The sequence below is a fragment of the Epinephelus moara genome, chromosome 4 (assembly GCF_006386435.1).
Source record: "Epinephelus moara isolate mb chromosome 4, YSFRI_EMoa_1.0, whole genome shotgun sequence".
Lineage (NCBI taxonomy): Eukaryota > Metazoa > Chordata > Actinopteri > Perciformes > Serranidae > Epinephelus > Epinephelus moara.
In genome coordinates this window covers 8,694,471-8,711,767 of record NC_065509.1, presented here as the reverse complement: position 1 = coordinate 8,711,767, position 17,297 = coordinate 8,694,471, and the positions used below count along the sequence as shown (strand labels likewise).

Genomic DNA, 17,297 nt, shown 5'->3' with positions numbered 1-17,297 from the left:
GACTAACTGGCAGGATGAGTCAGTGAAGATGACAGGACCTCATTTAACAGCAGTGAAGAAAACACGCTCCCTTCCACACATGCAAGGTTCATTTTGAAGTTATTAATTTTAAGAAATTATAATGTTTTTTAAGCATTTGTAATATTTGACATTTGTACCTGTGAAAAAAATCGTCTTGAAAATTTAGAGGGGACCTATCATGCATTTCCATATTTTGTGTTGTATATAAAGTGTTACAGTGAAGGATGTTTACGTAATTGTGGCCGAACTTTCAAATAACAATGTAGTATAATATCTAATCATGTGTTTACAGTAAATTTCCTCTGAGCATCCCCGTGTTTACAGTGTCTTTCTAGTCTGACCACAGTATGACATAGGGCTGGATCTACTAAAGGTTTGCGTGTATAAAAATGTGTGCAAAGTCATTGCACACGCAAAAAAATGTACAAACTGATTTACTAACAGTGCGCACTAAGGGTTGCGTCTTTCAAAGGTGCAAAATAGCGTGTCTGCATCCAGTTAGTATGTTTGCTGCAATGAATATGCAATATGGGGCGTTTACACACAATTGTGCGTGTGCTGGGAGGAGAAAATGTAAATATATTAATTTAGCACACGCAAAGTGATTTATCAATCCTGAAAGCAATTTTGCACATAGAAACTGCGTCTATATTTAACACGTGTCAAAGGGAGGTGCAAACGGTTTGTATATGTAATTGCGCACACATGGCTGCGGTTATTGTTGCAAGAAGGAAACATCGAAACGATGAAGGAAGACACAGAGAACGCATTTTTCACCCTCGTGAACATTTTTGGAATGAATGAGGAAACAATCATTAAAACATATCGCCTATTCCCATTTTGGAACTGTTGGAGGAACTCAGAGCGGATTTGGAGCCAGCCATGAGAAGGAGTCACGCAATACCTGCAATGACAAAACTCCTTGCAAGTTTTCTTTTTTTTTTTTTGCATCTGGGTCATTCCAGCATGCGGTGTCCTCCTGACACCTGTTCTCAACCCGACCACTGCCGGAGAGATAAGGTACAGCGAGGCCCATATCCGCACACGTAATATTGTGGAGCGCACCTTTGGAATCCTGAAGAGCAGGTTCCATTGTTTGGATCGCACTGAAGGAGCACTGCTGTACAGGCCAGAAAAAGTGGCCTAGATTGTAGTGACCTGCTGCATGCTGCATAACATATTGGAGCATATTGCCATGCTTTTACGCAGGTGGAACACCCGCCGTGCGCACCTCTTCTCCCTCTCCAGTCCCTGGCTGTTGGTCACAGTCAGGTTTCTTTGCTGCAGCTCATTTAAGTGTTTATTGGACTCATCTACCAACACCTCTCATTCCATAGGGTCGAATTTTACTTTGCGCTTTCTCTCCAAACTCGCCATGCTGCAAACCATGAAACACACAAAACCCTCATTTAAATAGGGTGTCTCCAACACGTTTGCGCCTGTTGTCATTTACGCAATCACTCTTAGTAAATCACCCACAAACCGCGGTTCAGCCCCACACGCAAAATTCTAGATTGTGCATGCAAATTAGTACACGCAAATTGGGATCTTAGTAGATCCAGCCCACAGTGTGCCAAATTTCATTATATGTTCATCTGCTTCAGGCATGCTACTGCAAGTATTTATATTACCTAACCTAGCCTGCTACATAAATGAAGCTACATGCTATTGTTGGGGAAACATGTTGCTTATGTTGTTAATTTCTTCCCAATTTCAGATCTTATTCCTGCTGGAACATGTCTGCTTGTGTTTAAAAGCTTTTATTTGTGATTTTCACTGTAAAAAGTGCAGCTATACTCAGTTAGTCATGGCCACAGCTGGAATGATGGTGCAGAGACACCAAGATTCGGAAGACTGACCAACCATAGCACACTGGGCTTTTTAATGAGGGGGGCTTAAAGTGAAAGGTGCTAAAACAGCAACTCAGACAGAGGGTGATACAGGTGTTTCACCACAAACAGTATGAGGCATATGAAGTGTTTTTTGACCATTAAAGCATGTAAACATGTTCTAAATTCAAGTATGAACCTGAAAATGAGCATAATAGGTCCTCTTTAATGTTTTGGGGGAAACATAAGATGCACATAACAAGGTATTGTAACCAATTTTCTAAATCATAGTGAAGAAAGTAGAGTCCTTCACAAAAATGAAATTATAAAATTACGTTATTCCATTTAGTTGTAAAAGTTTTGGAACCAATTAAAGGGAAATTGAGTTGTGATAAAAAATTTCATCTGAAAGGTTTTCACCAGCAGTAGTGTGGTTTGAACAACTTGGTGTTGGCATTGGGTGTTCCAAAATAGTACGTAGTGCATATTTAGACCTGTTGATGGTGTGCTCTGTGAATTGTGGTGGTATATTCTGAGAGTGTAGGTGGTTAATTGCTTGCTGTAGTAAATTTCTCATCCTTGAAGATGAATCAAAACGTTATCTGCATATAGTTGAATCTTGTTTTTCTGTAGAGTGGCAGGCAGTTCATTTAAGATATCAAGTACCAAGGGAAATAGTAGGTATCTCTCTATGGTCCTGCTGTTAAGTGTGAAAGTAAATGTAATACTGTTAGTAGTGACGGTGACCTAGTGAAATTATGACTGTTTCGTAACAGTGCGACATGTTGATTCAGTTCCAAAGTTCTCTTATGTTACAGATTCTAACAGTTGGAATGACTTATTTAATGTTATAGTGCATAACTAACAGAAAGGTTCTCTTTCTTTCCTTCTTTGTTTCTTCCTTCCTTCTGTAGCGGAGCATCAGGGAGCAGCAGTGAATCAGAGAGCAGCTCAGAGTCGGACACAGACGAATCAGAGAGCAGCTCCAGTGACAGCGAGTATAATCAGGCCTCCCGCACACACACTCCAGAGGTAGGATGACAAGTGTTACTCTGTCAACTCACACAGTGGATAACATGAGTTTATTGATGAAATGTATGAAATGGGTAAATATACTAATTTGTTTTATTTTCATGTGAAGAAACAAGCAAATATAATGTTTTGTGTGAGAAACAATTGTGTAACAAATTCCAACATCCCTAATGTTAATACAGTATTCAGAATTATGTTTCATATGTTGTGACACATGTTTAAACATTTGTTCTGAACATACTGGAATATTTCTACCATGTGTATGGATTTTATTGTCAAGCAGCTGTCACACTGTTACATCACATGACAAACATTTAGCATACTATTATAAACCTTAATTTACAGATAATTTCTACTGTTCAATAAGCAGTCAGTACAGTTGCCACCTACATATTTCTAGCCCTGGATTGGAGACAGCCAGTCATTACTGGAGTTATGTTTTGTTCATGCTTGGTGGTTGCTACTTCCCTTTTTTCACTTAATGCAGAGATAACATTAGCTTTTGTTCCAGAAATCTCGGTCATTAAGCAATCGTTCAGCAACTGGCAGTAAAATATACAGACAATGCCATGTTTGTCTCCAGGTTTGACAAGTGCCTCCAATTTTGTTTACATTCCATAAAGAGACATGTGCACTTTCACTGGCTTTCATTATTCTTCCTGATTCACCACTGTTTACTTCACAGTGTTCCTGACTGTGACCATACATTAAACGGTCTCTTCCCACAGTCTCTGGGTGGTGTTCTGAAAGTCATAAAACTCGGACTGCACAGAGATGAATTGTAACATTATTTATCACATTATTTTAATGGCTCAACGTCACTTGGTTTCATAAGCTCATACAGAGAGAGAGAGAGAGAGAGAGACATACAGAGAAATATAAAGACAAGCACGTAGAAGCATCTAACACATAGGCAATGGTACGTTAAAGACAAAATCCCTTGTAAAGCATCACAGGAGTTCACATCTGTAACTACCCTTTTTTTCAGATCAAATAAAATTTAGCAGTGGCACTATGGATAAAACCATCCTAATCAAATGCAGGTGGTGACATCTGATATATTTATAATTTCTGTAATGTTGTGTTCTCCCCTGTAGCCTGAGCCACCCTCTGCCAACAAGTGGCAGCTGGACAGCTGGTTGAATAAGGTCCAAGCTCAAACCAAACCCCTTGTTCCCCCACAGCAAGAGCATGGCACAGGTTGGTTACATCAGTTACATCATACATATGAAGAGAAAAAAATCTGATTTGATCTGGAATATTTAATCTGGTCCAATGGTCCTCTGCCCTCTACCCAGGCTCCATCACCCAGGGTCCAGGGACTTTCTCTCCAGGGAGTGAAGCACCAGGAGTGGGTACGGCTGCTAAGACCAAGCCCTGCGTATCCAACAGCACCCCTGTCCCAGCTGCACCAACAGTGGAACACAAGGACACAAGGGGAGCCTTCTGGTAGGAGCTACACATGTAGAAATTAATATGGAAATTTGCCAAAGTAACTTATCAAATGACATCTGTGGAGTGAATGAATGAATGAATGAATGAATGACACGCTGACAGAAGGATGAACAAATTGTGGGAAACAACTGACAAAAATGTGACTCTAACCATAAAATAAAAACCAATCCCTGCTTCCCGCAGCCCAGGCAGAGAGAAGGCCAAGGCCAAGCTCAGCCAAAAGGCCTCAGGGGAGAGCCAGAGGTCAAAGATGAGGTTGTCACCGGGGCTGTTGTCAGGGCCAGAGGTCACGACCCCGAGGAGGAACACCACGGGGAAGAAACAGCCCAGACGGACAGAGAGGTCAAACAGTGTGGAGGATAATCAGAACCAGACATGGAGCAGAACAAACCAGCATAGGTGAGGACAAGAGTACAAGACCCCTCCTTAACATTTTTGCTAATTTGGACGTGTTCATACAACCACACATACACCATCAGTAAGTAGTTACATCACAAAGAATGACTCACTCACTACTTATATTAAATGTAAAATTATTAGCAATCATTAGTGAATTTTGGCAGTCTTTGATAAAACTGAAATATTTGACTAAATGACCAGGAACTACTTTTTTTTTTTTACATGTTGTGAGGGAGACCTTATTTGAATTCATCTTTTTTTTACTGTAACAAAGTTGAAATTTTATAGGTGGCAGGTCTAAATGTGTATGGGGAGGTCATTTGGATTTAACTCTAGTAAGCTTTTTAAGCAGTGTGAAGCTTTTTTATGAGACGCAGAGGACCGCTGTACCAGAGTTACATCAATACAACAGTTAGTCCTGACCATTTATTTCATTGGACAAGAGGCATTCTGTGAGTGCTGATGCATCCTTTGGACATTTAACTATGCATGTATCACTCTGCTCTACAGGTGTTCTAAACCATTTGCCCATAATTAGCCTACATTAATGGCCATTGTAATGAATTTTGCAGCACACAGATGAACATATCTCAGCAAATAACATTTGAGTTAAATTATTAATGACCATCAGAAGAGAATGACGTGAAGGAAAGAAGTGTTGATAGTTCACTGCAAACATCCAGGTGTGCTCATATGACATCAGCCAATGTCACAACATACTGACAAATGGACTGACAGTGATCACAGCAGTGCTGATATTCAGTATAACAACACTCCCTCTTGTGTGATATTGCTTAATTGAACTCAAGTCCTTTCCTGGATGACTACAGTAATTTTATCTTTTAGTGCTCTCAGTGCCATGGCCTCTTCCTAGAGCTTATTGTCTAAAATGTAACTAAAAATTCAGGATGTTTCCTCAGTTTCATTCAGTATCCAAAACAAATGACCTCAGTTTTCCAAATCCAAACATATTCTCTCCTTAAGTCTTATCGTTATCAGTCTTACAGTTTTATCATTTCAGCATTGTCAAGACTTTAAAGAATTCATTTATAATATATAATACAAAAAGTAATGGCCCCAGGACACTCCCCTGGGGGATGCAGCAAGTCATGGATTTAAGGCTAAAATGCCTGATAATGAACTTTTTAGTGCCTGTTTTTTTGATGGCTGCTTTACTGTAACCCATGGCTCTTAATTTATACAGGTAAGTTCTGTTCAGTAAAGATCTTTGTTGTGCTTGTGTGCATCTGAGTGAATGAGCAGGCAAATTATGTAATGATCATGTAGGTCCTAACTAACTGATGGAAATGCAAGTTCCCTTACTCAAGTACTACTACTAATAATAATAATAATAACAACTATACTGAGTATTCTAACTTTGATGTCACTTGTTATTGGTAAAATTATCACAATTACTATTAAGGCAACACTGTCACTTAGTATGGAGAGCTTACAGAGGCTCCAGTGGATCACTGAGCTTCTTGGCAGTTAGCCACCGAACACTGTCACTCCCACATCTGTTGTGAAAAATGCTCAGATTGAGTAGATGCCGTGCCAAACTGGCTGCTCAGCTTGATGTTAGGCTAATTGGAAGAAAAACACAGACTTCCTAGCTTTGTTTCTTTATTCTTTTCTCCCTCAACCACTACTTCCCTTCCCCTTTCCATTTTTAAGATTTCCACATCCAAACAAGTTCGGCTGAATGCATGCTGTTTTCAATTATTTCATGCTGACTTATATTTTTTTCATTTTAACACACATTCACCCCCTGCAGCTGGCCAAGGCAAGCATTATCTTCTACTGTTTGTTAGTGTAATACTGCATGACAGCAGCTGTGCCTTGCTCAAGGGTGAATCTAATACGGATTGTGACGCTTCCTCTTATTGTGCTCCCCCCCCCACTGTAGCCCCGCAGCTAGGGAGAAGGACCTGTTGCCTCCCCCCTCCCTGGAGCTTCAGAACCCCCTGAGGCCACGAAGCAAACCCCCCAGTGGGAAAACAGCCCCCAGGAAAGAACCTCGCAGTGCTACCAACTCAAACAACAACACAGTTACTCCACCAGCAGCACTACAGCAAGCCCCCGTGCCAATCCCTGCTGTCAGTGTAAACCAGGTTAGTTTCTGGGAGTGGATTACACACGTGTTTGTTTGTGGGGTTGTAGAAAGTTCTCCATATTTCTTCTCAGTGACGGGATACTTGATGGATTTTCAACCAGCTTTGTATCATAACAATTTGGGTAGTACGTGTAAATGAACTGTTGTATACTTCCCTTCCATCTTACCAACATCCAGATTTCCCTGCTCAAATCAAACTGTACTTCAGCATTTTTTGTATGCCCGCCACCACGGACACAAAGAGTATAGCAGCGAATTGAGACAGAGAGAGACCCCTCCCTCTCTTTCTCAAACTCAGAACAAACTCACATCAAACGGTAAAACTAAGAAGTACTGATCAAATATAAAGATTCTGTTACTGCGTTGCCTGTTTCTCACCTAAAATGTTTTCAGAAACATATTTTAACTCACTGTTTAACTGTTATTTGTGGGATTTTAGACAGTTTATCCACATTTCTTCTCAGTGATGGTCTTAAAGGGACACTTTGCAGATTTTCAACCTGCTTTGTATCATAACAGTGTGGGAATTATTTTTAAATGAACCGTGTTAAACTTCCCTCCATCTAAGCAACACCCAGAGTCTTTGGTTATTGCCAGCGAAAGTCAGCCCAACGGCGCATTTCGCAGTATTTAGCAGATTTTTACTGGTTCTATGGCTGTTGCTCAAACATTTTGTACACCTCCCTCCACAGACACAAAGAGTATAGAAGTGGATCAAGAGACCTGCCCCTCTCTGTCTCTCAAACTCAGACCAAACTCATCAAGCTGTCAAACTAAGCAGTGCTGATCAAATACAAACAAAGATTCTGTTACTGCGTTGCCTATTTCTCAATGAAAATGTTTTCAGAAACATATTTAAGTGCACTGTTTAACTGTAAATCAAAATTGTTTAACACCAGCTGGCCACCATATTGTTTTGAGCGGGCTAAACCCAACTCACTTTACGTCACCCATCAGCGTGAGTGTTTATTGGTCCATTGCAGCACAGTGCATTGTGGTAGTTGTAGGTTTTCCACCTCTTGAGAAACAAGCAGATGCCACAGCCCTTTTTCTCTGTGTTCTCTGGACATGTCAGGGGCGAAGCAAATGCTGGGTCCTATGCATTAGCAGTCTCTGTGGGCCCCTCTCCTCTCTTGATCCATGTCTCTCAGGTTTTTGGTGCCATTGGTAAAAGTATTTGCATCTTTTCACTGCATAGACAGCCCACTTTTCTGAGAAGATAATCTTTCCAGAGGTCAAATATTTCTTCAGTGGTTGCTTGTAATAATATTAATATCTCAAAGTTAATCCATTAATTATTTATGACTGCTAGAATGCTAATCCAGCAATCCCTTTTTTATTCAAATTACTTTCTCAAGTAAGAAGTGCATGACACAAGTATCTATTTTTTTCATACCTTTATACCTTCCTGACATTTCACCATAGTATGAGGGTATTTCTGTTTTACAAAAAAAAAAAGTGTAAAAGCTGAGTGCTGGTGGAAGTCATTGTAGTTCACTGACTTCTATACCATAATAGTGTGATACTACCCAAGCGAAGACACAAGCACATTGGAGCATTCGCCTGTCACTTATCAACATCTGGAATATGTGAAGGCACAGTTTAAAAGTAAGTGCTGCACACATGTAACACTGTCCATGTATCCAGTAATGATCACTTCATCCTTATTGTCTCTGGATGATTTGTCAGAGCCATAAAATTCCACAGGATAAAAACTGTATTATTACGTGACTATTATGGCTCAACACTGACTGGTTTTTATCGAAAAATGGGAAGTAAGAGGGAGTCATAGAGATAGAACTGAATCATCGACCGTCATCTTAACCTATAATGAGTGAACACTGTGTGGTTTTATGAAGATTAGGTAGTTTCAAGGAGAGAAAGAAAGAAAATCAATTACTGTAAACAGACTTTACATAACATAGACAGATAGAAAAGGACAGGAATGAAGGTTACATAACAATTATACCAGAAAATGGCTACAGAAGAGGAAAATATCCCTTTACTTTTATATAAAAGAGAAGGTGGAGTTTTTCTTAATAAAATGAATTCCATGACACAATCAAAACATCAATAGGTCAAACTGTCAATGTCGTCAGCAAAGAATCAACCAGATGTTGTTAGTGATTGTTTGTTAATGAGTCCATGATCATTAGAAACCTTGTAAATGTTGATCATATGTAACTTGAGACAAAAATCCAGTGAAGTAAAGGTTGACATACAAGAGAGGTGAACATACACCCTCATCTTTGGAAGAACAAAAGAACTCTATAATTTATTTTAAGATGTGCCATGTTTTGATCTTAGTTGATCTTTATGACACCGGTGCTTCACATCATATTTGTTTGCTTTGAAACACAAATTTCCTCTCAGTTTTTATGCCGTCATTCCTCAGAGACAACATTCAATTAACAAATTTACATAGAGCCATGGAATTAATGAAAACTGCATTTTCACATCAACAACTAGCAAACAGCAGCTCATCTCTCCCTAGACAAGGCTTACAAAAGTGACCTGAGAGTGCCTGCCTGACCCTGACATCTGCCACCTCTTCAGCAGCAGTCTGCAGTTGAATCAGCCTGACAGCTAATCACAGTTCCAGACATATAATTCATTGTTTCATCACTATTTATGAACTTACCAACAGGACAGGAGAGCGGTTCCACTTATCCCACTAAGAGGCTTTACCCCACCTACTGCGTGTGACTTTAACCTCCTGTGACCCTGCATCCTTATACAAGGACATTGCGTTTTAGGATTGCCGCACCTTATACTTCATTCTGCTTAAATTGGACCTGTTGTCCTCGTTCCCGGACGCTTTTCTGTGCCATCTAGTGGTAGCAAGAGCACAATACACTAATCCATGTAAAAAAAAAAGTAAAGTAACATGGCGGCCATCTCTGCAAAGTCAGTCTACAAGCAATTCTAACACAAAATTGGACAAGGTAAAAACCTGATCGATTTTATTATTAAAACTTGTTTATTTATGCTTAATAATGGTTGTTGTTTGATATGTCAACAAATTTGACCATATTTAGTAATAGTAACAACCTAAGACCCTGTTAATTAGGGAGTACTCATTCGAGGATGTTAGGACAATCAGGTGAGACAGATTTCCCCTACAGACAAAAAAGACATTCCTAGCTTGGAGTAGTGGGGAAAATTCATATTCATATTCTTAAAATAAACAATTTTAAACAGTTTAAACTTGAATATTGTCCCCTAACCCATAGAGTAACAAATGTTGCATCGTTTGCAATTTTGTTTTTGCATAACAATGTTCAGGCATTAAGATAATCAGTGTTATACTTAATTACACACTTGTGACTATTAAAAATAAACCTTTTTTTTTTTCAAAATCTACTTGCTGTTGAAAGACAGTGCTTAGCTTTTTATTTATTTACTGATAAGTAAATAAAAGGTAATTTTTACCTTTTCATCCCAAATAGCTAGGAGGCATTTAAAATGCATTCCAAACAAAAGCTGAGTCTCAGGAGGTTTAAGGTGCATTACTTGAGGCTAGATTGGAAAAACACTGATTATTCGGTTTTGAGGTTAATTCTCAAGGCCTGTCATTTCACATTCATTATATTATGTACATACAGAGGTGCTTAGATGATTTGCAGTCAACAACAACCTGCTGTAACTCTACCCCTGCAGCAGCTGGGAAAAAAACCCATTTTGCCCAAACCTGACCTAAAAATCAAGTGCGGTGCTAACATCTGCAACCTGTGCTGTGGGCACTGTCACGACCCTTGATCCTCTGCCAGCCTTAGCTGTGCAGAACAGCTTGCAGGACAGCTAATGTCAGTGAGAAGAGAGGAACTTTCCAGAAAACATTGCTTAGGACTTCTATTGAAGAAAGGAAAAGCTTTTGCCAGCAGTGTGGAGACACAGAATACAGGGGACAGTTTTTCTTTTCTTTTTTAACAAAACACAACATGGCGTTTATTGAAAATGGATTTTGCAGATGGCAACATGTATTGGAAGGATTCCAAAAGTTTGAGAAAACTGCCTCGCGTCTGCCAAGCGAGTGGGTTTTACTCGAAATGGGGAACATTAGTGGGGGTTTTTCTTAGCTGCATCTACCTCTGTAGTTGCTTTCTCATGTTGATGTTGCACACACAGCACTGCGTCTCACTCTCTTTTGTTTCAAGCTACAGTCATTGATCATTTCACATCTAAAACCAAGAATTTAACATATGAGGGACAATTTTGATTGGATCCAAAAAAGGTCAGAGATGCATGTGTAACTCTTCAAAGCTGTCAAGAAAATAAACTAAGCAGATGTAGGCTGGTTTAGCTTGCTGGAACACATCATTCATACAAGGAGGACGTCAGGGTGCTGAATTGATTGTGCACAAACAGCTATGAGACAAATTCTTCACTTACAGGATAAGGCTGGATGATATTCTATATATATATATTTTTTTTAAAGATTATTTTTTGGGCTTTTTGCCATTAATGAACAGGACAGAGTGAAATGGGGTGAGAGAGAGAGTGGGGGTTGACATGCAGCAAAGGGTTGCAAGCTGGAGTCGAACCTGTGACCACTGCAGCGAGGCATCGCCTCTATACATGGGGTGCCGGCACTATCCACTACGATACCAATGCCCCATATATTTTTCTTTTTATCAATAAATCTTGTCAAAAGACAAAAAAAACCAATGAATTGATCCTACTAGAGTATTCTCTATGTTGCCAAAGCCTTATGTATCTTATTCCTATGAGCAATAGAACTTTGTTGTTTAAAAAAATCACTGCAGAAGTACTGTATTTTATTGCTGCCATCAAATAGGAGAAACTTTGAGTGGATACTGAATGATTTGAGATAACGATAAACTGTCTATTTTGAAATTCTGTTGTTAAATCTGAGAAAGAATTCAAAATCAGAAATGTGAAATAAATCGTTTAATTTGCATGTGACAAACATCAGACTGCCTGTGCTCAGTTGTGTGACTCGTATGCAGTGAATATCCCTGACATGCAAAATTAGACAGTCAAACATGTTTCATTTCACTTCACAGATTAGCAGAACAAGCTTGTTCTGCCTAATTTGCATGATATTATCACATGCTGTAATATATATCTTTAGCTTCACTGATTATACTTTCTGTCAGCTGCAGGTTTTTGTTTTTTCTGCAGTGGCTTTAAAATGCGTCAGCTGATCGCATAAAAGTTTTTCTCTGAGATAGCAAGAGATGGAAATCACCACTTTTATTGTGGTAGTATTTTACATGTGTTTTTGTGTGCACTTTCCTGATCAGCAGCCACAGTGATTCTCATAGGTCGGTGCAGATAAATAATTATTAGCAGTATCATTCAGTCATCTCAAAGCTCACTCCCTTTTGTCATTTTTGTCTTTATAACAGGACAAGAGAAAACACAGAGGTCCAAGCAACAAAATCACACCTAAGTCCAGAGAATTCATCGAAACCGATTCCTCTTCCTCCTCCTCTGAATGCCAGTCAGATTCAGAGGAAGCCATCAAAATCCCCACTCTGCCACCTCAGACAACACGCTCCGCTATTAACACACAGACTCTGTCCAACACACACATGCACACGCCTCTTCTCCCATGCCTCAGCTCTGCTGGGAGTGTGGGGACATTTGGAGGGAAGGGACTCCGAGTCAAAGATGGTAGCAATGTGACCACTAATGGTAGCAGCAGTAGTAATAGTAGCATCAGCAGTGGTAGTAATGGCAGCAGTAGTAGCTGTAACTCTCTAAGCATTAGCAACATAAGTGGTTCATTCGGCACTTCTGTTCCTGATCCCGGAGGGTTAGGAGGTCAGTGCAAAGACCCAGAGTCCCTCTCACCACCTTCCAGCATGGGTCACGAGGTGGCTCTGTCCCCCTTGCGGGAATACCAAGAGATCCAAAGTTTGTGGGTGAAAATTGACCTGAGTTTGCTCAGCAGGGTGCCTGGCCAAGGTTTGGGGGAAAGATCCAGAGTGGCAGAAAGGGACGGAAGTGAAGGGAGAGACAGAGAGAGACAGGGGGAGAGAGAGAGGATAGTGGTGGCTGAGAGAGAAAGACAGAAGCAGGCCGAGAGAGATTGGCCAGGGCTGAGAGAGAGGCAGAAGTTACCTAAAGGGGAGAAACAGGAAGAGGAAAATGAGCGATTAGTGCAGGACAGAGAGAGACAAGGTGACAGGGACAGATTAACAGAGAGAGAGAGGCAGATGGACAGAGAGGACAGAGAGAGATTGGGGCTTGGGGAGAGGGAAAGGACGACGGGGAGGGACAGAGAGAAGGTGTGCCAAGGTCTGGGGGTCCTGGACAACCCCCCTGTGCAAGAGCAGAGTAATCCCAGACTGGCAGGGAGGACGGAGAGAGGAGAGAGCGGAGGCAAACACAGGAGGCAGGTGGCTGGAAACATGGTGGTCCCGACAGAGAAACACACCAGCAAGAGCAAGAGGAAACACAAGGTGTGGCACTGCATTCTGTCTGTTTAAGTCTCTAACCATTCTCTCTTACTCCTACTCTCAACCTCCCAATCTTTGTCACTCTCTCTCTCAAGTACAAATACTGTTCTTAGATATTGTGTGTTTTCTGTACTCTATAATCCAGTCGGACCACAGTGAGTCATCTGTCAATGGCAATAAGAAGCTGCGATTGGACAAAGACTGTCAGCTCCTCCCACCCTGCATCTCTCCAATACACAACCACAAGAACAGCTCTACAGGGTAAGTACTAATGTACATAACACACCCACCAGCTTAGCTCCCCAAAGGACTTAACAGTCAAACAAAACAATAACTTATGTTTGCATTACAATACAAAACACATCTTGTGAATCCTTGAGGCCTAGCAAGTCTGTTTAATGCATTTCCTTCCTCATAAAACATTTGCAAACTGTGGTTTTGGAATAAGTGTTTGCTTGCTAACAGTCGTCTTCTTCATTGCCTTTGTTGGCGCATTGCTGCATTTCATATTAAATTATTCCACTGATTGACAGTTGACATGAACATTCATAACATGAATCGGCACTATTGCTTCATCTGCTTGCATGAATGTTCATATACAAGAATCTACTCAAACAGGGACCCACTCAGCATGTTTTCAGGCCATGTTAGCCAATGCAAGGACAGGTATGCTCACTGTGAGTCGAGATTCACAAAGTACTCTACCTTCCTATAAAAATGGCTGCATGTAGTGTTGGGCCAGTATTGAGTTTTGCCGGTCTGGTCCAGTGTACGAGATCAAACCATGTGATTTTATACAAACAGGCTGAACCGTCATTTGTCATTATGACACTTTCTGGCAAATTAAAAAAGCAGCCTACATCAGCACCATGTGTCAATGGAGTAATGGCGCTAAATCCAACTGGTATTGCATTAGTAGTTAGGGATAAGACAATGTGATTTACGTAATATTATGTTGGTTCATAAATGGACTAAGGAGTCGCTACTGTCTCACTATCCGTGTGCAATTTACTGCAGAGACGAGGCTAGCAACATGAAGAAGATAAAATTTCAGTAGGTGGGAGGAAGAAGACGCACACAGCACAGATTGTGTTTGTTTAATATAAGGTTCATGTGTTTTTTGTAGTGACGAGACATGGCAGAGGTAGTCTTAAAGATAACTAAAACTGTACCAATATGGCAACACTTTGGATTTGAAGCTGATGAAAGAGGTGTACCAAAAACACAAACGTGGCAGTAGGTTTTTTAATGGGTTTTTGGTTAGATTCCTGAAGAAAGGTGGTCTGTAGTTAACACAGGCTTAGGAGACTTTCATGTTGTGTTCTACCACATAAAACATGTCACTAAATATCCCACTTAGAAATTTTGAAGCGTTTAAGTGTATTTAAAAAGGCAGTTGCTGACATATAAGTCAGCCCTTATATCCCTTATAAGTCTACAGAACATCGTCACGCTGTACACGGCCTTGCACCCTCGTTCTGATGGCGATATTGAAGTCATGCCACCATGAAGTCGCTCGTTTATAGCCTAACGTTAGTTTTTCGCCTCTGGCCAGTGTTTGGCTGAGTATCAGACTAGTTTGAAACCCAACCCTAGCTGCATGACATGACACAGTATGAGAACTAAGTCATTTTTGTACACTGGAAATGGCTCATTTTTGCCTTTCCCCGTTCTTTCCGTAAACACCACATCCTCAGTGACTGGGACAGACACAAGTAGAGGTAATCAGACAAGTTTATTGAGTATTTTTAGGAAGGCTTAACATTTTTAATGTGTTGATGAAGTCACCGAAGAGGTGAGCTCAATCCACAGCGTGACACAGGAATGACAAACTGAATTTCAGCTTTCCATGTGAATTATTAAAAACAGACTAAGCTGGCTGTCACTATAAATAAGCCTCAACGTGACAGCTACAGAGGAAATATTTTTATAGCATCTCAGCGTTATCAAAGAGTGTACAGCTGGGAAAGGTACAAGGAAAAGAGGGGGTGACCTGGACTTGAACCCATGACATTGTGAAGCAGACGTCTAAGAGTGTCTGTGTATCATCTAAGAGGCTTTTTATGGAAGCTGTAAAGTGGATAATGTGATCATCCTGCTCAGACCCATTCAGCAATTTCTAAACTGTGACTTTTGACAGTTATTATCACCCTGTTTTAATCAGAGAGGTTGTTAGACAATAGATGAATGGAAAAGATGTGTTAATAATCAAGTTTTTACCTCAGGAAAGTTTTGTTATGCCTGCGTTTGCTGAGCTTTTAAACACATGACATTTCAATTAGGGCTATAAGTAGTCTTAAAGTTCAACTGAAATCTGAAGTCATCCCTTTGTGTGGTAAAAAAAAAAAAAAAAAATGTCCATGTGTTTTTCAAATGTATTATCAATAGTTTTATTATTATCAGAAAATATCTGAAATGCTCCCTGTCCTCTCAGCTGACTGGAGGGGCATGTCTCTGCTTTGATTAACAGCCATGTAAACAAACTTTCTGTAGCTTACGTGTCATTGGCAGATGGTGTGTTGTTGATGTTATTGAGGTGTTGAGACCACATCATTATGTAACTGAACCAAGATGACATTTGTCAAGTAAAGCCCTATTCGCACGGGATTAGTATTACCTGGGGACGTCTGGTAATTTGTAAATTATACCCCCACGTCTGTGTTTCTTGCGGTGCATTCGCATGGGATAAGCGAAATCTGTATTTTACTCGAATTTACTGACATTACGGCCCGGATATGATGTCAAAGCTGTGCACATCATAACATCCGCTGCTGAGTTGCCAACCGCCAATAAAATCTGAAGAAGAAAAAGACATCACTGTTAAACATACCATAAACCATAAACATCACTGTTAAAAGCTTATGTTGTAACAACGCTTTTGTTAGGGTCTTGTTAGTTTTAGGCACAAAAACCACTTGGTTAGGGTTATGGAAAGCTTATGGTTTGTGTTAAAATGATCACTTTTAACATGGTATGTGTTAGTCGTCATGGCAACAGTAAATAAAATGTCAAAGCAGCAACGGGACTTCGGAACAGTGGGCAGTTGTTGTCGGGATAACGAGCCGTCAGGGCATTTGTATTAAGCCTGTTGAAAGATAGAAAAATGTTCCTTACCGCATGCTGCTACGCATGTCATCCATCTCAATATCTTCCGAAATTTCGCTCTTCTGATGGATCTGAGCTTGCTATTTCTGCCAATGGGTCTCCATACTGTGTACCGAGATGATGAGACTCCTGCATTTGCACCTAAAATGCTGTCAAAACTGTCATTCATAATTTCCACCGCAGCCTCCATAATTCAACCAGGAAAGAGGTAGAAAAAAGGCGCGCAATAAAAACAACAACTAAAATACCCCCCAATCACTGAGATGCAGATTCACACAGGACTAGTATTATCACGGGACGTCTGTGTTTGGCGAAATGTAGTAGGTAATTTACGGTGGAATTTTTACTTTACAAATTACAGACATGGCGCATTCGCATGGGATTAAGATCACAGACATCCTCCGCAATTATTACAAATTACCAGAGGTCCCCAGGTAATACTAATCCCCGTGCGAATAGGGCTTAAGTGTATAGGGAATGGAAATCGCAAAGCATTCTGATGTGGAGCCAGGAAGCTCCTTTTTTGGAAAGATAAGCATCTGTAGCTAAGGTAGCTGGTAGTCTTATTGTCTGTTATCTGTCAATCAGTCATCATCAGAAATGTAAAAGTAGATGCGAAAGACAAATACCCTCAGAAGCTCTCAACAGAAGCAAAGGAGGAAAATATTTCAAAGTTAAGTGAGTTAAAGATATCGATCCCTACAGACTTTGACAGCTTGCCACTCATTAACATTACGGCCCCTGATGTCTACCTGGTGTTTGGCGTTAGTACCTACACCTGTCAGGAATTCAAAAACTTTAAATCATGTAAGGCCCATGTCCAGTTTACAAACAGATGGGTACAGGACTGGACAACGATAATATAACCAACGTTATGCTAACTGTATGCTAACAAAATGTTGGCTAATCATCATA

General features: G+C 40.4%; 1 protein-coding gene across 1 annotated transcript in view; it reads left to right on the top strand.

Moving 5' to 3' along the window:
- aff2 (AF4/FMR2 family, member 2) overlaps positions 1-17,297 on the top strand; it is a 225,209-nt gene that overhangs the window by 186,461 nt on the left and 21,451 nt on the right. The window contains exons 11-17 of the mRNA XM_050043221.1: positions 2,765-2,882; positions 3,980-4,082; positions 4,181-4,331; positions 4,521-4,736; positions 6,643-6,847; positions 12,222-13,280; positions 13,423-13,538. Coding sequence (XP_049899178.1) covers positions 2,765-2,882; positions 3,980-4,082; positions 4,181-4,331; positions 4,521-4,736; positions 6,643-6,847; positions 12,222-13,280; positions 13,423-13,538 — 1,968 coding nt within the window. The remainder of the gene's footprint in view (positions 1-2,764; positions 2,883-3,979; positions 4,083-4,180; positions 4,332-4,520; positions 4,737-6,642; positions 6,848-12,221; positions 13,281-13,422; positions 13,539-17,297) is intronic.